Below are 26,542 nucleotides of genomic sequence, written 5' to 3'. Positions count from 1 at the left end.
CCCCTCATTGCTTTCATTCATTCACATTTCTCACAAAGTTTTCATATCGTACGGTTCACTGACAGTAGCGCCGTTCCCGAGATTAGCCACATGACCGCGCTTTGCTGTGCTGTGCTCGTACACAAAGCTGTGACGTCACGCTGGAAAATAGTACAGTATTTCTCTGGACTTTTTAAGTCCTTTAGGAAGGTTTTACACATATGGAACTCCATGAATTAAAAATATAGAATGTAAAGATCTATAAAAGTCTGCGTCCATGTCTCGAGGTGTCCCGTGGACACTTTTAAATGCGTCTCTTTTACAGAAAATGCGCTGGTGTCCATGGATTTTTTTTTTTTGAACAAACTTTATTTGAAAATAGAAACATACAGCCAAAATACATATAAAACAATGTGCATATCAGATATATATGATAGAAAAACAGATCACATATATGCTGAATAAAATATATGAAACTAAATAATGTAATTTAAAACAACAAATCAACAAAAATTAAATAAATAAATCAAAAATAGGCAAAATGTCTTAACTAGGGGCTATGGAAAATAGGAGAATAGTAGTGCTGTACGGAAGTAGTGCTGTTGTGTCGTGACGTATCTCGCTCACGCGCCACATCCACGGCTGTGATTGGCTGGCGGGCTTAAAGCTTGTCCTCGCGGTCTCTGATTGGTCCAGGGGAGTTCCGCTCAACGGTTGGAGTCTGCGCAGTTGGCGCAGCGCTGAAATTCAAATTTGAACAGATGTTGTTTTGTGCGAGAACCAGAGAAGAAGAGGAAACAGACACAGAGGAGAAGAAGAGCCGTCGTTCAGCTCGCCTAACCCCGTCCCCACATAGTGGTGTACAAGAGAACTCTAAAATACTGTCAAAGGGTTAACTTTTGAGCGGATTCGTCTCTCAGAATGGACCCGTTTACGGAGGTGAGTCGTTGCGCTACATTTAGAGTTAATGTACGTGTGTTATGTTGCCAACTCATGTTTGTGTCGACCTGGCATGCGTTTGAGTTGCATGCTAATGCTAACGTAGAATGCAACGTTGACACTCGTTAGTCGCGGTGGGAGGCTACGTAGTTAATTTCGATAGTATTCACAGCAGCACATAAGCTAACGCTAATTGTAATGCTTCGTAAAAAAAAAAATTAAAGTCTAAGAAAACGCGTCACGTGTTGTTTCGTTATCTTGTACGTCGCCAGGAAACACAACGTTGTGTTAAAAAACAAGCTAATATTTGCTGCATAAGATCGTGTATTGAGTTATTTAGAGCTGAAATGATTAATCGATGAATGATTATTAATCGATAACTATTTTTTTCATGATTAAAACACGATTTCTGATTGTTTTAGTTTCTTCCTTCTTTGTTTCTTTGCTCCACATAACAAAGAAATCATTAAAATTGCATCATTTTGGTTTGTGAACAAAACAAGACATTCAAGAACAATGTCATTTCCAGGTTTGATAAACACAGATCAACGTTTTTCTTTTTACATTTTCTGACATTTTATGGACCAACCGATTCATCGATTAATCGAGAAAATAATAGTTAGTTGCAGCTCTAGAGTTATTATCGTGGTTTGATTGCTCTGTTATTTAGTCCTGCTACTGTTTGACAGACCTCCCAGTATGGTATATCATCCATGTTTATCACTTTGTCATCGTAACTCACATTGAACACATCCCCATTTAAGGCAATGGAATGTGCCAGGGTTGGAAATTGTCCAAAAACCAACGCTCCGCTTGCTGTTGTGAGCCAAAAACTATGGTTCTGAAGTGATCGTCCAATTACAGCTGCTGTTACTCGTGTGCCCTGGTCGCTGGAGTTTTGAAAATTCAAATCCAGGAGCCACAAGCAGGAGTGGCTCATTCCTGCTGCTGCAAAAAACGTGACATCAGGTTTTCCACAGTGCCTTGAGAAAGTTTGTAGGCGTTGCAGTGCAGCTGCAGGAATGTGTCGAGGCTTGCTTTACTGTAAATCAGACTGTTTGACAGGCTAAGGCCATTTGGAGGGGATGTCATGTATAAGAGGAATGAAAGGGGCAGGCAAACAGAGGCCTCTTTCTCTTGCCTGACTCACCCACAAGTAATGTTGCAGTGGGCTATTAAAACTGGATGACGGGATTTGAAGTTTACTACTGGCCTCAACTGAAAAAAAAAAAGATTTAGGGAAGTTCTTTCTTTCACAGCTTGTATTCCTTTCACAAGAATTATATGTAGTGTATGCATCAAGATGCATCCCCCGCTCACACTCTTGCCACACCCTCTTACCCCAGCTATTTTGGGCAGAGAAATGCAAAGAGATGGCTTGACAGTTACAATGAAAGACATGGCAGTTTCTATAGTTCCATAGTCTGAGTGTGGGATTGAGTTTCTATAGTTTCTGTAGTCTGAGTGTGGTATTGGGGAATGTTTTTGTGTAGATTTGTGTTTCAATAAAATGTATTTTTATTTTTCGAAACACATTTTTACTATTGTGTGGTGATGGCAGAAAGGAAAAAAGAGAGAGGAGTGAAAAATTAACCTGAAACTGCTGTGGATCAGATGCTTTTAGCTGAAGATACGTGGTCCCTAATGCAATTCATGCAGCTTGGGGATGTAGCCACATCTGCACTTAAACCAACTCTTAAATGTGGTTTATGTGATTGGATCTGAGGATGCATTCAGGATGGATTTAAGAGCACTTGGCGCACATTTTCCTGTGATTAGATCACTTACGGCAGATGTTAAGACCGGGTCTAAACAGGGTCATAATGTTGCCATACAAGGGCTGAATGGAGATTGCAAGTTTCTGGCAAGTTTCAATAGTTGAGCACTTTTGAATCTTGGTCAAACCGGCTCACTGTATGCTCATTGGTCATTCCCTGTCTTTACTGTGTTATAGTGGTGATGGTGTTTTAAATAGATTAAAACACAACTTTTGAACCAACACTTAAACACCCTGTCTGTCAAACAGAAACTGTTGGAGCGGACCCGGGCGCGCAGAGAAAACCTGCAGAAGAAAATGGCAGAGAGACCAAATGCAGCAAACAGACCAATGGCCAAGCGGCCCAGAGAGCCACTGGCTGATACAAACAGTGTGCTCAGTGAGCCAGTCATTGACAAAGGTATGACTCTATCTTCTGGCCTGCTATGCTTTCAGACATATACATTTTATTTCAAGTAGCTTTGCTCATCTTTCTCCTCTACGTCCTCCCAGTTCCACTGCCATCCTCCAAGCCTTCTCCCTCCAAGCGTCTATGCTCGGGGGAAAATATCCACCCACCGACTGGTGAGGAGAACAAAGAGCCAGAGATGAACCGACCTATGGTCCCCATGCTCGCGGATCCTCCCACGGACAAGAAACCTCCAGTGGGGCCCAGCAGCAGACATTCCTCTCTGGAGAAGACAGCTACCCGACCGGATGTTCGCTCTCAGCCAGTGCAGCTGAAAACTGAACAGCCACAACCAGAGAAAATTGCAGTCACTCCTTCCCCTAATCTGAGCAGCAAAGATGAAGAGTTGGTACCTGCCAGCCCAGCCCTTCATAGGACCAAGGAGGACATGGTGGAAGACCCAGCTCCCTCTGCTGCTGGCATGAAGTCACGTCTACAGAGGCTCGCTGAGCAAAGACAATGTTGGGATGGAAATGGTAAAATAGTTATTATTTATATAAAGTGTGCAAAGTCTATAACAATCACTATGTGAAATAATCTGATTGTTATGTAATTCTGTTTACTTTTCAGCCCCCAGTACTGATGCCATTCCAGACTGTGCCCCGATGTCCCTGTTAAAGAGACAAGCCGAGGACCCTCCAGTTGCTGCACCCCCCACGTCCTCAGGGAATCCAGTGGGGAGAAGAGGCAGACTGGCCAACCTCGCTGCCACCATTGGGTCTTGGGAAGATGACCTAAGCCATGCTAACATCCCCAAAGAGAATCCAAAAGAAAAGCCTGCTGCAACCAAGTTTGTCGTTGCAAACACAAAGCCAAGTGCTGCTGAAAGTCAATCAGCTTCAAGCAGCAAGCCCACATCCAGGTTTAATCAGGTAGGCTGATCTGAAGTTATTTAATTTGGTATAAATTTAATTTCAAGATGGTATAAAATAAATGACACCCGATATTATGTGGTTTTTTTTTCTAGCAGGCTGCATGTCCTCCCGTCAAATCCAGCCAAGTGGTTCCTCCAAGCCCTAAGAAACCTGACAGAGCAGCACCCCAGACTGTAAGCAGTCCTCAGAAGAGTTCCAACCAGACCGTAGCCTTTACCTCCAGTCCCCTGAAAAGCTACAACCAAGGCACAACAGTCCCATCCAGTCCCAAGAGGGCCGGTCCCTCCTCCACAGCATCTGTGCCTCAGAGCCCCTTGAAGAGTCAGGTCCTTTCCAGGGGTCTCAACTCCACTGCCAGCCCCCAGAAACCAGAGCTTTGTGCCAAACCTGTCATTGCTGGTCCTTCTGCCTCCCAGGAGAAGTCCACTGCTGGAGGTCCCGGTGAGTCTTTATTCACTCTTTCTGAATATTTTACTTTGTAGAAAGTGTCATAAAATTCTCTGTCTGTAATTTTTTTTGTTGGGTTTCCTTCACGTGTGTAAAAGAAAATGCGAATTTCACATTTCACCAACAGGTGTTAAATCTTTCCTGGAGCGCTTTGGAGAGAGGTGCCAAGAGCGCAACAACCAGTGTTCTCCAGCAGGGGGCAGCACCCAGGCCAAGACTCCCACTGCAACGCAGTCAATGACACCTAACACCAAACTGGTCCAGGAGAGACTCAGAGCTGCCCAGGCAGCAAACACCACCACTGCTGATCTCACCCAGCGACAGAAGATGGTTGGTTCATCGCCATCTGGTCTTTTTTTTTTTTAAGTTACCTTCGACAAATATGGTTCATGATTAATAGAATCCTCTGCTTTTTTTCCCCCAGGAGCGAGAGACTGAGCTGGCTAAGATTCGCAGTCGCTTTCAAAATGGGAACAATATGTGGAAGAACAAAGACGAGGCGACCGAATCCAAGAAAATCAACATAAAGGTTGGCTCACAAAACGAACAAACGACTCAGTCACAAAGAAATCCTTCTTCATATGTAACTGATGGAAAAAATGCTTCTTAGGAACATCTTGATAAGACGGTGCAGAGTGAGGCCGCGTCATGTGAGCAACAGGAGGAAGCATCAGCTCCGCCCGTCGAGAAAACTGACACACCCACCAAATGCACCCCCTCAGGTACTGTTCTGTCGTCCGTTTTCTGATATCAGGGGAAATTTCTACAACACATAGTCAAGTTGTTTCAAAGTGTATCATATTGGCTTACATAAATTCTTTTGAATTAGCAGGTCATATGTTGGCGGTCTCACCTCCAGCGCTGACCTCCAGCCCTCGGATGGTGGTTCCCCAACCTGAGGAGAAACCAACAGATGAGCCAGAGCCAGAGGAGGAGGTAGTCACAGAGAAAGAGATGAACGTGGACCAGTCCATCAACTCTGCAGTCATCAACGGGCTCTTTGATGGGGTCCTTGGGCAGGATGATGACGACTATGAAGATGAAGATGAGGAGGAAGATGCCCTGAATATCTCCTCCATGTCCCTCCTGACTCCCCTGGCATCTGTGGTGAAGAGTCCAGAGAGGGGATTGATGGTGGGGCACCACTATTGCATCTTTCCGCCAGAATTAATTAGTCACAGCAGATGTAAATTGGCGTAAATTAAATTGTTCCTTATGTGATTGTTTTGCAGACGTCGACACCTGCCAGTTCGTTCCTTATAAAGTCTCCAGACAATGTTCGCAGTCCGAGCAAGTATCCGAGGACTGACGTAACCCAGATTTCCTCCTCAGACCGTATCTCCGATGAAGACCGTAGACTGCCCTACAGGTGAATACTCCCACGTGTTACACACTACTAACGCATTAAAGCTTTTCGGTGCATTCAAGTCTTTCTTTGCCTCTGCCAGCATTGACGCATACAGGTCGACCAGAGGGAAGGAGATGGAGCGACCCAACGTGAAGCAGGTCATTGTGAGGAAAGAGGACGTTTCTCAGAGAGCGGAAGAACCCAGAGGATCCAGCCTCTTCAGCGTCAAACAGAAGACCAAGGTTGTGGATGTTTTGTAGAATGATTTTTTTGTTCTAGCGTCATCTTCTTCTTCAGGTTCACAGATCCCAGTTTAACCGCTAATTTGAATGTGTTTTTTTTTTATTATTATTTGTGTAGATTTTGACAAACGAGATGAACCTCCAGCAGACGATCATTCATCAGGCCAGTCAGGCGCTCAACTGCTGCACAGACGAGGAGCACGGAAAAGGGTCCCAGGTGGAGGCTGAGGCGGAGAGGCTGCTGGAGGTGGCAAGTGAGTTCAGCAACAATGATTTTAATTCAAAATAGTAACTTTGCCCTCCAAAGCCCCGTTTTCAAGGGTTTTCTAATCATCCAATAGCCTTCTAACACGATTAGCAAACACAATGTACCATTAGAACACTGGAAATGGGCCACTATACACCGTACGTATTCCATTACAAACCAGACGTTTGCAGCCAGAATAGTCGTTTACCACATAAAAAAATAGTGGTTTTCCTTAAAAAATAAGGACATTTCTAAGTGACACCAAACTTTTGAACGGTAGTGTAGATGTGTGCCCTTATCTAAAGAATAAAGCCACATGCTGTAGGCTCTGACTCCTGGCAGTACCCGAGTTTGACCATTTTTCTTTTTGGGTGTAGTGCAGAGGAGGGAGGCGCTGAAGGCAGAGCTGGACCGTCTGCGAGGAGGTGTCCCTGGACAGAAAAAGACGCCCGCCGCCGCTGCCCCAGAACCATCCACCATGTCTGCCTCTAAGGGTTCGATCACCCTGCAGGGGATTCGTCTGCCTCTCAAGGCAGACTTTGTTTGCTCTATTGCTAACAAGCCAGGTACATTTAACACAACTGTAACCACACCATGGTCACTCTATGCCACGTATCTTACGCGTTCTTCGTTTTGGATGTTTCAGAGTCCACCAAATACTCCTTCTTCATCATGATCCGTGCTGGAGCAGAGAACACCGTGGCAACTCCGCTGGCCAGCACCCACCGCGGCCTCAGTGGAGACACGCTCACCTTCCCCACCAAGTTCACATTGTAAGTCAAAACGCCTTCACACAGGTCCGTTAATCTCCATCTCTGCTGGGCTGATGGTTTAACTAAGTTCTTCCACCAGCATCATTATGAATGTGATCAGTGAGTACGATGTGTTTTCCTGCTGTCAGTCTACTGTATTTTCATTCAAATGTACATTTTCATAATATATAAATCTCTGCTTGATTCACTCAGGTCTGACGTCTCTGGTGACTTTGCAATTGACATTGAGGTTTATTGCCTGGTAAGTGACTATAACTGACTGTACATGACACGCTTCTGTCTTTCTTCTTCTTCATTTTGGATGTAAAAATCACCATAAATGTTTCACTACTGACGCATTATCATCCTCTTGAACGTCCCCCAGGTGCAGAAACCCGAGGTCAGCGGTGACAAGAAAAAGAAAGCGAGCAAATCAAAGGTGAATTGCTTTATTCCCCCCCCCTCTTGTTCTTACCCCACAAAACATCGTTGTTTTTGTGTGTGATGTACACATTCTGTAACTGTGTGTATATATGTGCAGACAATCTGGAGACAGGCTCTTGATGCACATGATTTGTGTATGTCGGTATGAATAGTTTCTATATCAGATCCTTCTGCACTGGGTGTCACGATGCCGCCACTGCAAAAAATAAGCGAAGATTTAATTTGCACAGCTTCAGGTGGTGGTTTCATTCAGTGGAGCAGAATAATTACTGCCTTTGAAAGATGTTCACGTGTCACAGGCGAAGCGACAACATACTGATTTCTTGGTGTTTGTCTTTCCAGGCCATCACTCCAAAGAGATTCCTCGGCATCACTGTAAGAATTTTAAAAATTGCTTTCACTTCACTGCTCAACTTTCTTGAAAATGAAAATAATTTATCTTTTTTTTTTATCTTGTCCTTTGCAGAAAAGTGTGCAGACACCAGGTATGTCAAATTACAGTCTGCTAATTTGTTTATTGATAGATTTTTGATGTATCTCAAACAAATTAATACACAGAGCTTTGTGTTTAACATTGAATACTTAAAGGGCAGTTTCATCCATTTCCCCCCCCCCCCTCACTTTTTTATATATATAAATAAATAGATTGATTGATTAATTAATTAATTAATAAATAAATAAATTGATTAGATTAACTGATCAATTAATTTATTAAATAATTAATTAATCAATTGATTAATTATTTAATTAATTCATCCATTAATACATTATTTAACTAATTGATGAGTTAATTAAATAATTTATTAATGGATTAATTAATTAAGATTGATTAATTAAAATGTATTACATTTGACCAGTTTATGCTAACCAGTTAGCTTATGCTAACTTTGAAGTCAACTTTTTAAATGTATTTTCAATCCCAACTTCCTCTGTTGTTGTGGGAATGATACAATGGGAATGATGATAGAATAACACATTTAATTAGTTGGGGGTGAAATGGTTATAAGGAGGAAGATGTTTCCCACTGTCTGATCATTTCCTGTATCCTTCCCCCCCGTAGTTCTGGCCAGTCCCGGAGGCCCCAACGCTGTTCGCAGCAGTCACTTCGCCCTGGTCGGATCACACAAGCTCACCCTGTCCTCAATTGGGAAAAACAAGTTTCCTCTGGAGAAGGTAGAGAAAACCAGTTTGTCTGAACACCCAGTGCTCGTGCTTTTGCTGTTTGTGTGATGCCATCGAGCGGCTGAATTAGATCGCAGTCCTCTACAGAGACTCTCACTCTCTGAGCTGTGCCTGTGCATGCATTCATTCTCCTGCCTTGATTATCTTTCTTTTAGATCATATATGAAGGATCTGTAACGGAACTACTCAGTGACATGTTTCATATCAAGGTTACTACTTACCCTCCTTGTCTGTTTATGTTTTGTTTCTGTGGGGACGGGTGAACACGCTATAGGACGTCACATTCGTTATAAACTATATTGACATTGTGATAATGTTTTGCAGCTTGAATAACACATTTTAACCTTTTTTCTTTTTAAATGTCCACATTGATACTTTTTGGTTTTAATACAAAAAAAATATCACTATACGAGCACTGCTGAAAATGCATTAATTGGTGGTCGAGCTGTTACTAAAATTCAATCAGGAAGTGACCACGGATGCACATCCTGATTTAGTTTTCTAAGTGGCTGGGAAATACATATTGGTACAAGATCAACAAATGTTTTAAAACTAAGATGTATTAGTGTGGACGTAACTGCTTTTTATGTTTGTCAGATACTGGTTCTAGCCATTTTTGATGAATTTATCTAAACACTTGAATCTCTAAATCCAAGGTGCCGTTCCTGTGCCCACTAGAGGGCCACGTTTACCTCAAGATGCAGTGTGAGGTCGGCTCTAAAGTCGAGGAGAGGGGCTTCCTGGTGAGTGCATGCAGATCAAGCATCAACATGGTGGATGATGATATTCATTAGTCACTAATGATGTGATTTAATCATCCTTGTCCATCCCTTCTTTCAAACCACAGACCATGTTTGAAGACGTGAGTGGATTTGGAGCTTGGCACAGGAGGTGGTGCGTCCTGTCGGGATACTGCGTCTCCTACTGGACCTACCCAGATGACGAGAAGAGGAAGGTATGTCATTTTGGGGCTGTCATTTTTTTTAAAATACTTAAATAGTTTCTTCCTGTTTATGTTTTTTAACCCTCCTCTTTTTTTTACCCCCCCAGGCTCCCATTGGTCGTATTAACTTGTCCAACTGCACCAGTAAGAGAGTGGAACCGGCCAACAGAGAGTTCTGTGCCCGACCAAACACCTTTGAGCTCATCACGGTCAGACCACAGAGAGAGGACGACAAAGAGACACTCGTCAGTCAGTGCAAGGACACGATGTGTGTTACCAAGTGAGTTCCCTTACGAGACATTCAGATACATCGTCATTTCCAGGTTTGACGAACACTGATCAACGTTTTTTGACATTTTACGGACCAAACGATTAGTCGATTATGAAAATCATCGTTAGTTGCAGCTCTAGATGGATCATTATTATACCTACAAAAGAAGTCTGACGACCCATATTCTAAACCCTGTAGGAAAATAGCGGTTTTACATCAAAATTCATACGTTTGGTATTGGAACAAACTCCTAGAGCTTTTCTGCTATCATCTTCAAATTTGGTCAGGTCGATCTGGACAAGATGAGGAATAAATGTTATTAAAAGTTTAAGTTTACTTAAAGGTGAAGGAAGTAGTTTATAGTGCCATCTAGAGGAGGGCCTGAAATTTACAACAACGAACTGCTCTGCTCACCCCCTCCCTTCCCTGAGCGCTACGGTGTCCTCAGCTGGTCAAATGTCGTCCTTGTCGTCTTTCTCCGTGTCAGCAGATGAGGTTCTAGTATTTATTCAGATGTATAAGTGTATCTTTTGTATATCGTATCTACTCCGTCAGTGGAGGCGGGACTTCCACTACAAGTAAAGCGACGCTTGATTTGTTCTCTCGCGTTTGTCCTTACAGGCTCCAGTAGAAACATGGCGTCTCCCTGCTAACAGTGGCTATGCAACAGCGGCCCGCGACCATGTTATTTTACATGACTTTTTGAAACGCTACGAAAATGAAACAAAAACTATTATACAGCGACTAGACAATGCAGGAGCACATAATATGTATAAAAAAGTGGATTTTGGGTCATATAAACCCATAAATACTACGCAGTGTCCCTTTAATGTGAGACGATGTAGATGCCAGGAGGAGTCCCGTACATAGAATAGTTGGCCGGCACCTGCGCTGACACGTAAGGACGTGTTCAGAAGTGCTTGCATTCCGAGTTTTATCAGGATATCCGCGGGGTCTTAAAAAGTCTTAAATCCAATCATTTGAATTTAAGGCCTTAAAATGTCTAAAATTCTCCTAAAATCTCATAAAAGGTCTGAAATACAAATTTGAAAGGTCTTAAAAAATCTAATAACGTTACTTTTATTTAAAACATGCACAAACTTCAGTCTCGCTTTGAAATGTTTAGATTTTTGAGGATGCGATAACAACAATAACTACAACACAGCACTGTGCTGCCCGGTGAGAATTTACCGAGCACTACTAGCTAGTGTGCCGTCCGCGCGCCGCAGTGTGTTACAGCTTAGCATAGCAGCGGAGAAAAATTTAACGAAAGCCCACAGCTGAGCACAATTGCTTGCATAAGATGGGTAAGTGCAAGATCAACGATTTGTGGCTCTAAATGGGTCTTAAATTGTATTCATAATGGTCTTTAAAAAGTCTTAAAGGTGCATTATGTAATAAATCATAAAATCGTCCTAATATGTCACAGAGACTCAGAAAAATGTTCATATAACAAACTGAACTCACCAACAACAACAGTACAGCCAAAATATTTGCATTAAAAAAGATCTTTTGCAGACTGCAAATCATGTTTATGTTTTGAAATCATGTTTTGGCATGTGGCGCCACCTACCGCCGTCTACCAATCACTGCAGTCAGTAGAGTCTCAGCTGCCGAGCAACCACGGGTTGCCAATTACGTCAGAAAACGAAACCTATCTCGGTATTTTGAATTTGAATGTAGTAACTGTTTTTGGCTACTTTCTTATATATGGCACCTTTTAAATTTGACATGTTGAAACCTACAGAGACCCTGTGTAATGTACTTTGATGTAAAAGTACTGATTTAAATGACTTGTCCGGGTTAAATCCCACTGATCCTGGATCGTGTCTGTGCGCAGGAACTGGCTGAGCGCGGACACTAAAGACGAGAGGAACCTGTGGATGAAGAAGATGAACCAGATCCTCGTGGATCTGCGGATGTGGCAGCCGGACGGCTGTTACAGGCCACTGTAGTTCCCGCACTTTGTCACAAGCAGCTCCCTTTCTCCTTTTTTTATTTTATTTCAATTTTTTATTTTGGGACTGTCGATATCAGTGAGTTCATGCAATCACTGCAGTGCAATACGCTATGAGAATTGTAAAAATGTTTTTGCAAAGCACTAAGCTAAAAGACGAGGGGAGAGTAAAATAAAGCCATACACTCGGAACATTTCAGGACAGTGTTTTTGTGCAGGAGCCGGATTTTATCCGTTTGCAGGCTCGTCCGATGCTCAGTTTTTAAGGTGTTATTGAATCGCCGGGGTTTTTACGTCGATGTGATGTTACCGCTTCACTGCTGTATTGAGCTTTATAAACGGTGTTCCAGATGACGACTCAAAATTCTGTCACTGAATTAAGGCTCTTTATTTTATCCTGCATGACACCACAGAATAATAATGATTACTTTCTGGTAAGATTTCACTTTATATATATATATATATTAGCTTTTATGGTCTGTGGCAGATGTGTTTACGTCATTGTTGTACACAGATGTTTGATACTCATTTTTATACTCTAAGCTTTCCTTCTGTTTGTGTTCATCAGTGTTTGTGTAACTGTGTCAGATCCGTTACATACTCTGCATTAGAACCTCGTTTTTTGGCTGAAACTTGGACGTAACGCCACGTTTTGCGTCTCATGAAGAGTGTGTAACCGTGACCCCACAGCTTGCATATACTGTAAATGTGTTTTACTTGTGTGTGTGTGTGTGTGTGTAGGTTTAAGAGACGACTCGTTCTGGTATTATCGTGTCGATGGCGAACGCAGATTTCCATCAACGCCACGCTTTTGTTTTGGGTTTTAGCTTCCACGTCGGTTTACATTGCGAACAATCGGATCGAGCGGGACGCGAGTTGTGTGTCTTGACTTGTTTAACTGGAGTCTTCAATTGGCCAAGGTTTATGTGGATCATTGAGACTTCAATAAAGTCCTGCTCTGACCAACATGGATGCTGTTACCAATGTGTTTCTTATGTCCCCTTCTATCATTTTAAATATAAATTTAATAAGAATCAATAATTGTTTGTTTTTGCTTTGAGGTATTTACATGTCTGGGTGTCTTTTTTTTTTTTTTGTTAATGTCCCGCATAGTAAAATACACCTTTAATTGTATTTGGATATTTAAGTTTTTAATTCTGACCATATTTTGTGGTTCTCATTTAATTTTCTAAATGGATTATAAACAAAAAAGCCCACCAAAGTGATTTTAAAAGTAAAAAAAAAACGTTAGATTGTAATTATGTACAATAATGTCCACTGTATAGTTTGGTATTTAAGATTTTTAGTTTTTATAATTTTTTTATAATTTTCTATTCGTATATATACAGAAATTATTTTTTTTACATTTGTGCCCTACTAAAATTTACTACCCTCACGACGCCTTTGTGGCAAATACCACAATTAAATGATTATACATCAATATTTTTTTTGCACAAACAACAAATATTGATGTATGATGTCCTAGGGCCCAATTCAATTCCGACTTTTCCCCTCAGAATACATTTATTTATTTATTTTAATTTAAAAAATGGCAGAGGAGGGCATCGAGTTTAGAGCTGTACTTACCTTCCTTACATTTTAACACATTTTTTTTGTAATCTTAAATTGCTCCTAACAACCCTAACCCATATGGTACTCTAAAAAGTAAGATAAACCTTACCCGGTTTTGAAACTCATCATTATTTAATTCTCATATTATTATAATAAAAGTGCGGCCAATTAAATTATTCGGACCGAATAAAAATCAGTAGCCTCCGCAGTCCCAGTGTATAGAGCACAGAGGAGAGCCACAGTATTCCGCCTCCAGGCTGCTAATGAATCGTGTATGGGGGTGGCGGCCGCCCCTACCAACTTTGAGGGAGGCGGAGTTGTTCATGTTCAAGTGCCGAGAGACATGCAAGAAAGGTGAGTATTTCTTTAATTAAAAAATAATAATAATGATAATAAAAAAAAAAAAAAACAGTAGTATTTTTTAATAATAATTTTGTATTTTTTAATAAAAAAATTAAGTTTGGATGTTTGCCTTTAATTATGCCCACGTTTGCCCCCCATATCCGCTCGGTGTGCCAGTGGATGATGTAACATTGAGTATCCCACAGCCCCACAGTGAGTGAATATACCCACACTGCACGTGGTTCAGTCCACCGCCGGCGGAGCAGCAAGCAGACGTTCGTCTGATTTGAACAACAAACGGTTTGTAGAACCAGGTAAGTTTGTTTTCGACACGACACGGAAGTAAATAAGGTAATTTAAGGTAAATAAAGAGGGGGAAAATGGGCGGTGAACGGCTAATTCAGCCCAGCTGCGTGCGGCGTTTACCGCTATAAGTGTTGAACATCGTCACTGTAAAAATCATAACGAAGCAGTGCCATAGTTGTGATAAATGTTTAAGTGGAACATTTTATTATTATTATTTTTTTGTCATCTGTGGTAGATTATATTATATTATATCTTTTATTATAGTAGATAACACTACACTGACTGGGCGAGGTTAACACAGGTGAAAATGATGTACAGTAATGTAAAAAAATAAATAAATGTTCAGTATGTCTGTCAAACTCATTGGAATAATGTGTTTATTATTAGCAGCTGTCAGTGTATGTCATGCTCACACATTAAACTCATAGACGTTTTCATAGTAGATATTTGTTTGTATGAAAATAATAGTTTATACAGGTTTTACTTGTAACATATTGTACAAGTCCAGGTTTAAGTACGGTGGCCCTGGAGTGCCAAACACAAGTGCGAAAACATTTAAACCCAGTCTTTTAAACCCAGTCTAATGGTTGCACAGAAGTATGGAATTAATTTAGAACACTTTTTAAGAAGCTAATAAAATATCGATTTAATCATTAGAAAATATTGTATTTTATTGTTTGTTAACAATAAAATACAATATTTTTTTAATGATTAAATCAATATTTTATTGCTAAATGAAAAATATTGACATATATATAATTCCATACAAAAGTGGTTCAATGAAATAATGTGTTTAATTTTCTCTTTTGTATTATTGTAAAATAATCAGGGTGACCAGATGTTTATGATGAATTTTCCCACCATATAAAAGTAAGTCTGTGAAAAAAGTGATTTAGGAGCCTTATCTCCTCAAAGTCGAGGCGGTTTTCTTTTGTTTTGCCGTGTTGTTATAATAGGAGCCTCGCTCTGGGAATCTCGTGTAACGGTAATGTGACCCTGGGAGCCCGTAACGGGCCCCTTACAGGGCCGCAGCACCACAGTCTACAGCCTCTCACGCTGTCTCTGTGGACGTCAGGAGACTTGGCTCAGCTTTATGGGCTCATTGTAGTCGAAGGGAATGAATCCTCCGACTGTAATCTGTAGACAGCGGGACAGACGGGCTGTTCTCGCAGAGTAGACTTACTGTAACTGAGCCTTTGGGATTTATTAACAAGTTAAGCAACGTTATGAGCTGAAAAGACCTGCTATAAACATGTTTGCTGTAAAGGTGGGGGGGGGGGGTCTAGAGGCCTACAAGCAACGATTGTTTTCATAATCAAATAATATGTTCTTGATGATTTGAGTACTTGTTAAGTCCATAAAATGTCCGAAAATGTTGAATGGTGTTTCCCAAAACCTGGAAATGACGATGTTCTTAGAGCTCTTAACCCTTTAAGGTACTACTCAACCATTTGGTTGACCACACTTTAAGTCACTATATCTCATTAAAAAAAATGCATCAAGCTGAAATCACTAACACTTAATGTGACTTGTTCTAAATGCTGTACTAATGTGCTAATTACGAAAAACCAGGTTTATTATGAACAGACGTCTCAACCGTTTGGTAGAGGCCTGTATCTGAAATACTGTAGGGCAGGGGTTCTCAAAGTTGTGATACCTGAGGGCCAATTTAGGAACCCAACATTGGACTGAGGGCCGCCAAAGAAAAAAAAAAGGAAAAAACCAGAAATAAATCTCATTTGTAATAATTTTAATGACCAGATTGCAATTTTACAGTTTAGCGTTAAGTAATATAAGTGTTAATATAATGTAATTTAAGCATTAATATAATAACGCTTTATAATTTACTGGGTAATTACCCAGTATTTTGGCCATTGTTCTTACCTTCTAATTACAGGTTAATACCGAGTAACACAGTTACCATATATTTACTGGGTAAATAGCTAGTAATTGGGGGCTGTTGCTACCTGCTTATTACCAGCTTATAACCCAATAATACACTAAAATTCACCATATAGAAACCAGGTAAATACCCAGTATTTGTGTTTACGCTTATTGGTCTGTATCCAGAAATGTCCAATAAACAAGCTTAGTAGCTCCTGGATTAAAACTATCAACTGTAATTCACTGCAGGCTGCCAGAAATGTTTCTGCGGGCCGCCATTGGCCCCCGGGCCGCACTTTGAGAACCAATGCTGTAGGGTCTAATTAAAAAAAAAGAAATATATATATATATATATATTGATTGTCGTTATTGTTATCATAGGTAAATAAAATAATAAAAAATGCTTTTTTTGCCTTTGCTTTTTTCTCGGTGCGTACCTTAAAGGGTTAATGATATCTTCGTTGACTCTTGTGCTCAGTGAAGGATCTTCAGACCTTGGAATTCCCACCTCGAGTTTGTCTTACAGCAGATAGCGAGACTTCCTCGATCATCGCGTATTTTGTCTGTGGCGCAGGTGCGAGCATGTGCGGAATCTGGGCTTTGTTTGGCAGCGACGAGTGCCTGTCGGTGCAGTGCACGAGCGCCATGAAGATCGCCCACAGGGGCCCCGACGCGTTCCGCTTCGAGAACGTCAACGGCTTCACCAACTGCTGCTTCGGCTTCCATCGGCTGGCCATCGTGGACCGGCTGTACGGCATGCAGCCGCTGCGCATCAAGAAGTTCCCTTTCTTGTGGCTCTGCTACAACGGGGAGATCTACAACCATCGCACAGTAAGGATCTGTAAAATATCTAATAACAGTGAGTGGCTTTTAAGACATCGATGACCTCAGTGAGACCTCGTGTGATGTCCCTCCTTTAGCTGAGGAAGCAGTTTGAGTTCGATCACCAGACCGAAGTGGACGGCGAGATCTTGCTCCACCTGTACGACCGCTTCGGCGTCCAGAAGATGGCCTCCATGCTGGACGGCGTGTTTGCGTTCGTTCTGCTGGACACCGCCAACAGGAAGGTGTTTCTGGGCAGGGATACGTACGGCGTGCGTCCGTTGTTCAGGCTCCTCGCGGACGACGGGTTCCTCGCCGTCTGCTCAGAGGCTAAAGGTAACGGGGATAGTTTATCACCAACCTTTGAATCTGGGCTTCTTTATAGCCTGCTTACAGCGTGACCTTTTTGTTATTCTCATCACAGGCCTGACGAACCTTACCCATGCCATGGCCACCCCTGCCAACATTGTCCCTTTCCTCCCCGGGCATTTCGAGGTCTTTGATTTAAATCAGAATGGCAAAGTTCAGTCTATTCAGATGGAGCCGTTTCACTGCTGCACAAAGGAGCCGGCTCATGCTGTGTGCGACACCGTGGAGACGCTTCAGACGAGTATGTAACCGCTCTTTGTTGACTTACATGCTTATTAGTGACACATTTTTACATTTACAACCTATGCTTCCGCAGGTTTTGATGAGGAAACGGTGAAGAACAACATCAGAGCCCTGTTTGAGAACGCTGTGAGGAAGCGTCTAATGGCTCAGAGGAGGATTGGTTGTCTTCTCTCAGGTAATTTATACCGAGTATCCGCGGGATGAATTGATTATTAAATTAATCATCAACTATATAATCGATTAATCAGTTTTGAAGCTTTTTTCATGATTAAAACAAGATTTCTGATCGTTTTAGCTTCTTAAATGTGAATATTTTCTTTGTTTCGTTGCTCCACGTAACAAAGAAATTATTAAAACTGAATCATTTTGGTTTGTGGACAAAACAAGACATTTGAGAACATCATAATTTACAGTTTTTTTTTTACATTTTCTGACATTCTATGTACTAAACGATTAATTGAGAAAATAATTGACAGATTCATCGATTACGAAAAAAATCGTTATTTGCAGGTCTTGTTCCACAGTGACCCAAAAAGACACTGTAAATCGTGCAAATCTGGCAAATTTACAGCTATATATGTAACATCAAATATAAAAATTCACTATATGCATGTTATTCAAAGCATATACACATTAATCCAAACCAAAATGTTGGCAAAATTCTGAAAATTTGTTTGGAGGACCCCAAATAAAATCTCCAACAATCCATCTTTGGGTCCCGCCCCAGTCCCAGGATGTGTTTTCTGTCACTGATCGTCCTTCACTGATCTCCAGGTGGTCTGGACTCCAGCTTGGTTGCCGCCACGCTGGTGAAACTGGCCAAGGAGGAGAAGCTGCAGTATCCCATCCAGACGTTTTCCATCGGCTCAGAGGACAGCCCCGACGTCATATCGGCTCGCAAGGTCTTTGACGTCATGGAACATAATAATAACAATAACAAGAATAATTGATGATATTAAGGCTGTGACCTGTTGTTTGTCAGGTCGCTGCTCACATTGGCAGCGAACACCACGAGGTGAACTTCACCGTGGAGGAAGGCATCCAAGCGGTCGACGACGTCATCTTCCACCTGGAGACCTATGACATCACCACCATACGCGCTTCTGTTGGTGAGTGATGCGTCACCTCTTCGTGATGTGTTCATATACGCTGGCGTTCAAAAGTTTGGGCTCACCTATACAATTTTGTTTGTGTTTTCCATTAAAAGTCACACTTTTATTCGTCAAAAGAGTTGCGAAATGAATAGAAAATATAGGCAAGACATTGACATGATTAGAAATAATGATTTTTATTCAAAATAATAACTGCTTATGTCAAAGAACCAGCAAAACTGTTCATTGAATAGCCTTTTAGTGCGATTAGCAAACACAATGTACCATTAGAACACTGTAAATGGGCCTCTATACACCTATGTACATATTCCATTAAAAACCAGACGTTTGCAGCTAGAATAGTCGTTTACCACATGAACAATGTATAGAGTGTATTTCTGATTAATTTAATGTTATATTTATTAAAAAAAAGGGCCTTTCCTTAAAAAATAAGGACATTTCTAAGTGACCCCAAACTTTTGAACCGTAGTGTAGGCAGTGTGTCGCACGTAGCAGCATTTATTATTTAAACATGTGTTGGAGAACCCATGTAGCCTTCAGCTAGCATCAACACTTTGTCCATTGTGGGCTACTGTACAAACACGATGGTCCAAAATGTGCACTTCCATGGGCCCTGACCCTGCTCCTGATATAGATATTAAAGGCTAATTCGGGCTAATTCTGGGGTAATGAAAAACAACAGTTCATTCTGTTGCGGAGATTTGATTATTAGGTGAGTCGACCAAGGATGGAGTATTCTGGAGTCAGAGATGAGTTAAGTTGAATAAGGCTTTATTGGAAGCAGCTCAGATCTGAGGAGAACTGAGACAACGCCGAACATAAAACAAGTATGTTAACAGATGGGCATCCTCTGTCAGTCTGCCTGTGAGTCCCAGAGTTAGGATACTTAAAGGTGCTTCCTCTGCTGATACATGGAGCTGACCTTGGGGAGGACCGCGCAGTAGTGTCAGTCCTCTGCCCCAATCCGGTCAGGCTCAGCGAAAAAAACATGAAGAGACGAATTCTGTAGACAACCGTGCTGTACCGAGGTCAATGTGACAACAACAGTTTCAGCAGGCGCTGTCCTGAATTGTTTAGGCTTGTGCTTAGGAATGGGAGCTGATAACTTTAGAGAAGGCCGAATAATATTTTTCACTTACACATTCAATTATTTTAATCTATCTTCACCTAAATTTGACAAACTGTACCTTTAAAACAAGAAAATAGAAGCAGTTTTAGAGTCTAATACTCTATTATTTTTGCTAGCTAGCTATTACTGCTAGCTTTGCTGCTACTGTATGTTTCGCTTGAATGAGCCCTTTCACACAGAGCTTTTCCTGCTGTGTTCTCTCACATAAACTCTCTCAGACGTGTACTTAGAGCTCATTTGAGCCACACGGACGAAATCGGGGGCGAAAAATGTCGTATATCTGAAAACACAAGCTAGCTTCCCATGGGACCGTACCTATGTTCCCCGGGTCCTATGTTCCCCGGGTCCTATGTTCCCCGGGTCCTATGTTCCCCGCTTTGTATGTGACCGGGGAACATAGGACCCTTTCTCTAACCCTAACCCTAACCCTACCCTTTTTCAAAAAAAGGATCCTATGTTCTCCTGTCATATACAAAGTGGGGAACATAGGACCTTTTTTGGGAAAAACGGCGAACATAGGTACGACCCCTTTCCCATTAAGGTCGTAAATGTGCACTGCCTTCCTGTAACTTGTCCGTGTTCCACTGCAGGGATGTATTTGGTGTCAAAGTACATCAGGGAGAAGTCCGACAGTGTGGTGATCTTCTCTGGAGAAGGTTCTGACGAGCTGGCTCAGGGATACATTTACTTCCACAAGGCAAGTCCATTGACTGATTTAACCCTCACATCTGACTCCAGAGAGACCATGTTAAATCAGTAAAAAGATAGAAAGTTTTTGAGTTTTTGTAAAATACATAGACGTGGACAATTTTCCATCACGTTTGTTGTTTAATAATTAAGGTCCGCGTCGTTTCTCCTTCAGGCTCCAAATCCCAAAGCGGCCGCAGAGGACAGCGTTCGACTCATGAAGGAACTCTACCTGTTTGATGTTCTCCGTGCGGACCGCACCACCTCTGCACATGGGTAGATTCTTTAAAACTGGAACGAAAATGTGTGGAGTTAATCTGATATAAATCTGCAGCGTTACATAGTAATTAAAATCTCATTATTCTGAGAGGAATTAAGAATACACAGTATTTGCTGTGTATTCTGTGTATAAACCACTCACTCCTGACACCAAAAGGACCACGTTTGCAGCTTAACATCCTGCCACACAGGAGAAGTTTATCTACTGTGCTGTTATTTTGTCACCGTTTGAAATAATCCGTTAAAATTTATGAGACGGGGGGGAAAAAAATGAAAGCGGTGAACAGCTTGAATTTATAATAACCTGCATAATGTGACTCATAAAAGTTTAACAAGTGAAATCCATCAGAATCGATGCGGCGGAAACTGATTTTTGACATGAATTAATAGCGGCGTTTACTGCATAACTGCATCATACTGTATGTCCAGCAGTGAGCTCATGTCAGTGATGTGAGTGTTTGTTTTTGTCTTCACAGTCTGGAGCTCAGAGTTCCCTTCCTGGACCACAGACTGACAGCGTACTACCTCTCGCTGCCCGAGGAAATGAGGATTCCTAAGGTGCTGTAAGATGAGTTATTCTGGGTCCGCACTGCACTCGATGTTAATAACAGGGTCATAACGGTGTCTGGTGTGTGTGTGTGTGTGTGTGTGTGTCTTGTGTAAGCAGCACGGCGTGGAGAAGTTCCTGCTGAGGGACTCCTTCAAAGGTCTCAACTTGATCCCCGAGGAGATCCTGTGGAGGCGTAAAGAAGCCTTCAGTGACGGTCTGATGTCTGTGAAGAAGTCCTGGTACCACTGTCTGCAGGAGCATCTGGACTCCATGGTGTGTGTTTAATTATCAGTCCACATGGTAGTAGTATTATACAGATGAGGACACACCTCAGTGGGGTATTAACACTGGGATACACTACCGTTGAAAAGTTTGGGGTCACTAAGAAATGTCCTTATTTTGAAGGAAAAGCATGTTTTTTTCAATGAATATAACATTGAATGAATCAGAAATACACTCTATTGTTAATTTGGTTAACGACTATTCTAGCTGGTGTTTAATGACTGGTTTTAATGGAATATGTACATAGGTGTATACACTGTTAGAAATAAAAGTGCTAAGTAGAAGCATACAAGGTTCTTCGGCTTGTCCCAATAGGAGAACCCTTTTTGGCTGCAGGTAGAACCTTTTTTATAAAGGTTCCACCAGGAACCCTTTTAAAACCCTTTATTCAGGAAAGTGGTTTTAAAGGGTTCTCTGGATCAAAATGGTTCTTACTGGAACCATTAGTGTTACCAAGAAACCCTTTCTTTGGGAAAGGGTTTTTTAGAAGCAAATGGTTCCGGGTAGAACATTAGCCCTTGTAGAAGGACCCTTTTGGAACCCTTATTTCTAAGAGTGTAGAGGCCCATTTCTAGTGTTCTAATGGTACATTGTGTTTGCTAATCGCGTTAGAAGACTATTGGATGATTAGAAAACCCTTGAAAAAAAGTTACAGATTGCTAGATTTCTCATCAGGGTGTCTTGGAGAATCCCATTCTCCAAATATCTGGTCTTCAATTAGGTTTCACTACATGTTCAGTCATTGTTTCCGACAATAATAATAAGGTCACGACACTGGAAATGTGTCGGTCACCAAATCGCTTGAAAATCGACATGAATTTGTGTCGTCTAATCTCGGCATTAGCCATATCACTTAAAGTCGCTTCAGGGAGTGTTCGACCATCCTATTTTGAGGTGCATGTTCCATTTTCACAAACCTCTATCTTCGTCTATCTTCCCCTAAATTTGACAAAATGTACCTTAAAACAAGAAAATAGAAGCATTTTTATCGTCTGATACTCTGATATATCTTTATTTTTGCTAGCTAGCTATTACTGCTAGCTTTGCGTTAGGGTTAGTGTTGGGGTTTGGGTTAGATGACTATTAGATGATAATAAAATGCATCATGCTCTTTTTGTTGGTTATTGTGCTGCTGGTTTGGCAACCCGTGCTGACAGTAGACCACACTACAGTAGGCCACACTACAGTAGACCACACTACAGTAGACCACCACTTATTATAACCACTGTGAAGTTATGATCGTCAGTCCTGGGCTGTTGTCTGATCCGCTTGCTCTCCTCTCTCAGGTCAACGACGACCAGATGGAAAAGGCCCAGAAGACGTTCCCTCACTTGACCCCGTCCTCCAAAGAGGCGTACCACTACAGGCAGGTGTTCGAGAAGCACTACCCGGGCCGAGCCGAGTGGCTCTCCCATTACTGGATGCCCCGATGGATCCAAGCCTCCGACCCGTCGGCCCGAACGCTGTCTATCTATGAACCGGAGAAAGACCAGTGATTGGCTACAGGTGCTGTGTGTCAGACAGTCAGTTAGCATGCCATTTGTAGCTTTACTTATTTGACCCATGAGCTATTTTAACTTCCTGGGTTTTAGTTTATTAATTCAACATGCTGTTTTTTCAGATAGTGATGGTGTCGAGGCACTAATAATCATTTTAAAATTACTGTAACATCTGGGCATTACGCCACTTAACTCTTACTTTTCGCGTTTGTGTCACCTGCTGCACACAGGAAGTGGTTTCTTTTATGTCACAAGACAAACACAAACGGTGGCGACAAATAAAATCGCCCAAAAAAACATTCAGAAGTGACTTTACTGGTCAAATAAAATGCGTTTTTGCAGCAGTTTGACAAGATAAACGCACAAACGCTACCTCAGTCAGGTCTGATAGTATTGCCTGACAAGCTTTTTTTTTTAGATGAACTGTGCAGCATACAAACAGAAAAATATCAACATCATCAACCGTTAACTACCAAAAACACGATAACTGTTAATCTCGTCAAACTCCTGAACTTCAGAATTAATTTAGAAAACTTTCTTGACGCTTTATTAGCGCAACGTTTGCCGTTGCCCGTGCTAGCCGTTAAAAAAACGGTTATATGGAGGTAACGCAGAGAGTCGTGTGGAGCTTAATCAGCATTGTATGAACTAATTTCGCGCTTGGTCGATGGTGACGTACGTTAGCTTACACGTAAGAGTGCAGCTTTAAAGTGCCTTGAGATAACGACGCATATTGTGAATCGCTAATGCTTTGCTAATAAAACGGAATTGTCAGACCCACTGATTTCTCGTCATTAGTGTGGATGATCTATACGTAGATGATGTATGCAGCGTGTCACTTCAGGCTTTGTCGTGCATTTGTATCACTGAATTCTGTTTTAACACGTCGAACATGAGCGGTATGGTGGAGAAAGCTCGTGTTCTTCTTCTTCGACCTGCTTCAGTAAAAGGTAAAAAACACTCACTCTCGCTCTGCCAATCACTAAAGAGTGATGTTATTCACTCTTTTTGAGCACACTCTCCCTCTCTAAAACACCATTTGCAGCACAGCGCAGGTGTTTCAGCTTCCACTCAACGACTCACACCTGATATCACTGTGCTAATGATGTGATGAGACCAGTTCAGAGAGCACGAGCTCGTCCGACGTTGAAATAAAAGAATAACTGAAATGGCAGAGGAGGGAAAGTGCATGTTAGAGGTGGCAGATCGTGATCATTTCACATTTATTTTACCTGCTGTTCCTGTTTTTTGGTTTGAATGTGCTCTTGATTACACAGCTCCGCCCGTATTGTTTGCACCTGTGGTTTTCAGTATAAAAGCTCACCTTGCCGCGCCACACCACACCCTGGCAGTTTGCCTCTGAGCGTTGATAGTGGGTTAGCAGTTTGTTCTGTATTTTCTGTTTGAGTACTTCAAGTTAAGAGAAGGTTGTGGCTTCCTGTGTCACACACACTTCTCTCTCGGGGGAAGGATGACCAGATTTTAGTATTTTGTCCTGGGCTGAATTGTAATTTTTAAAACCAGTTAACTGTATTTAGAAGAGAAGGATGGGGATCATCCATCTGTTCCCCAACTCATGCTGTGTGGTCTATTTGATTCAAATATAGGAACATGATACATCATGGAAATTGATTGATAAACTCTATCAGAAAAACATTACAAATCTGGATGCCATGCTGTGTTAAAGAAGGCCTGAAACTAATGATTGAGACTCTAAACTCCCTGTGGGAAAAGTTTAAAGATGTTGTAAATCAAGTGAGAAGTTGGCCCGTTTTCCCTCATAGACGTGCATACAAAGTAGCAGCGTCTCCCCCTGGTGGACATTCAAGAGAAAACACTTCACTTTGCCAACCAAGGGACTAAATTGGACACTGATTTAAAAGTAATGGATATTTCCTCACAGACTGAAAAGTAAAAATGGCAGCCAATGCTACAGAGCTCACGTTAGCCTAAACAAGCTAGCATTAGCCTCTGTAAACAATGTTTTGTTGTCTTGTACCTGATTATTTCACCAAAGATTCAAAATATAGCCTATGGCTTTTTCTACTCTTTATTTTACACAAGTTGTGACAGACTTAATACTTTTTTGCAGCACCAGCCACTATTCCATGTGTTGTTATTTTTGGGATTCTCTGCCTAGTGATTGGTTGCGAAGTGTGTTTAGCGCCACATTCCGCTAGGCTATAGTTGCTGTTTGCTAAAAATATAATATAAAATATAATAGCCTAAACAAGCTCGCATTAGCGTCTGTAAACCATGAAAAACAACAAAATATAGCCTGTGGCTTTTTCTAGTTGTCAAATTATGGCAGACTTTTTGCTATGTTTTGTTTGGAGCCACCAACTACGGTGGCCCTGAGGTGCAAAACACAAACGCAAATCAAAAACACAAACGCAAATCAAAAAACACAAATGCAAATCAAATTTTGTGTTTGCGTTGTGCGATTTGCATTTCCTTTTTGAGTTAATGTTTTTGTGATTTGCGTTTGAGTTTTGCACCTCGGGGCCACCGTAACTAACACCGTTGTCTGTCATCTTTGCTGTACTAGGAGTGTAGACTTGGTGCATATGAGACGATGGTCTTTGTTGTTCTTTTCTACTTACCTCTGTGCTCCATTGTGGATGAAATAAAACTAACATTTTAGCCTCATGGATAGCATACTTACATATTGTGACGGGTTCACACCAGTGTGTTCTTGCATTATTGAGAAATAGTGTCATATCCACTCCAGTCAATCACTGTAGTTGGGACATACTCCAGGTTTTATCTATAATGAACTGATGACTGAACATGTAGTAATAGTGTCTATCCTGCTACATTTATCTACATTTACATTATCATAGTAATTCCGACTAAATCTACTCGTAAATTGAATGTCTTGAATTTGTGCTTGCAGCACCTCTGTCCACCACCAGAGCGCGCCCTTACCTCGCTCCTCGATCGCACTCGACGCCACTGGTTTTAGTGAAGGAATTCAATTGACGACTTGCAAGCTTAAGTTGAACCAGTAAAGAAAATAAATTTAATATTTGTCAAACCATTAAAACACACAGTTATCCTGTCGCGTCAAAAAACCACATGTCCAGGTGCACGACGACTCCTCTGAAGTCACTTGAAAGCAAAACAAAAAACAAACGGAAAAAAAAAAGAACCTGTCCCAGTGTGACGGATTTATAGCAAAACAATCAGCTGCAATTAGTGAACAGTTATGAGGCACTATACAGTCATTTTGGCAGTGCAATTTTCAGCCTACCCTGGGGTACAGCCTTGCTTTTGATGGTCCACAACAACATGTCGAACTTTGTGGCATAGGGCAGATGGCCGAAAAAAACGCTCACAGAAAGCACTAACACTGACGATGAATCAACCCCACCCTCCTCGCAAACCCTTCCTTCTTCTCTGCTGGGACAAATGAAACTGGCACAGGTACAGCACTGCTACATCACTACAATGTGGAAACAGAATCTTTTTTTTTTATTATTATTATTATTATTATTATTATTCGACTAACAGCTATAGCACAGTCTGGAGAACCCGTCTGTGGGGGTGCCTCCTGTCGTTGGATGAGGAATGGCTGGATGACAAAGCAGGGCGGGGGGGTGAAGAGAGGACGGT

General features: G+C 41.6%; 2 protein-coding genes across 2 annotated transcripts; both read left to right on the top strand.

The window, feature by feature from the left end:
• Positions 1-900: 900 nt before the first annotated feature.
• Positions 901-11,849, top strand: anln (anillin, actin binding protein; the record flags this gene model as incomplete). The annotated part of the gene is made up of 25 exons (XM_083899586.1): positions 901-918; positions 2,945-3,095; positions 3,188-3,619; positions 3,714-4,015; positions 4,114-4,459; positions 4,593-4,795; positions 4,890-4,994; positions 5,076-5,187; positions 5,298-5,599; positions 5,698-5,834; positions 5,914-6,055; positions 6,174-6,309; positions 6,680-6,868; positions 6,949-7,075; positions 7,268-7,316; positions 7,440-7,493; positions 7,596-7,640; positions 7,841-7,873; positions 7,965-7,983; positions 8,559-8,671; positions 8,836-8,889; positions 9,337-9,423; positions 9,528-9,635; positions 9,731-9,903; positions 11,735-11,849. 25 exons carry the CDS (start codon positions 901-903, stop codon positions 11,847-11,849), a joined length of 3,552 nt encoding a protein of 1,183 aa, XP_083755712.1.
• Positions 11,850-13,982: 2,133 nt separating this feature from the next.
• Positions 13,983-23,711, top strand: asns (asparagine synthetase). The gene is made up of 12 exons (XM_083899351.1): positions 13,983-14,079; positions 16,530-16,786; positions 16,876-17,113; positions 17,202-17,387; positions 17,463-17,564; positions 18,164-18,291; positions 18,372-18,498; positions 20,221-20,327; positions 20,493-20,593; positions 21,073-21,154; positions 21,264-21,419; positions 22,715-23,711. Exons 2-12 carry the CDS (start codon positions 16,538-16,540, stop codon positions 22,922-22,924), a joined length of 1,686 nt encoding a protein of 561 aa, XP_083755477.1. The 5' UTR covers positions 13,983-14,079; positions 16,530-16,537; the 3' UTR covers positions 22,925-23,711.
• Positions 23,712-26,542: the final 2,831 nt, after the last annotated feature.

The sequence above is a fragment of the Microchirus variegatus genome (genome assembly GCF_963457635.1).
Source record: "Microchirus variegatus genome assembly, chromosome: 13".
Classification (NCBI taxonomy): Eukaryota; Metazoa; Chordata; class Actinopteri; order Pleuronectiformes; family Soleidae; genus Microchirus; species Microchirus variegatus.
This window is presented reverse-complemented; position numbering and strand designations above follow the sequence as displayed.

Excerpts from the sequence above, each read along its gene's own strand:
- asns (XM_083899351.1), top strand. The coding sequence starts at position 16,538 with ATGTGCGGAATCTGGGCTTTGTTTGGCAGCGACGAGTGCCTGTCGGTG. Across the intron at positions 17,565-18,163 it reads GATTGGTTGTCTTCTCTCAG|GTGGTCTGGACTCCAGCTTG; the intron begins GTAATTTATACC and ends ACTGATCTCCAG. Across the intron at positions 20,328-20,492 it reads GATACATTTACTTCCACAAG|GCTCCAAATCCCAAAGCGGC; the intron begins GCAAGTCCATTG and ends TTTCTCCTTCAG.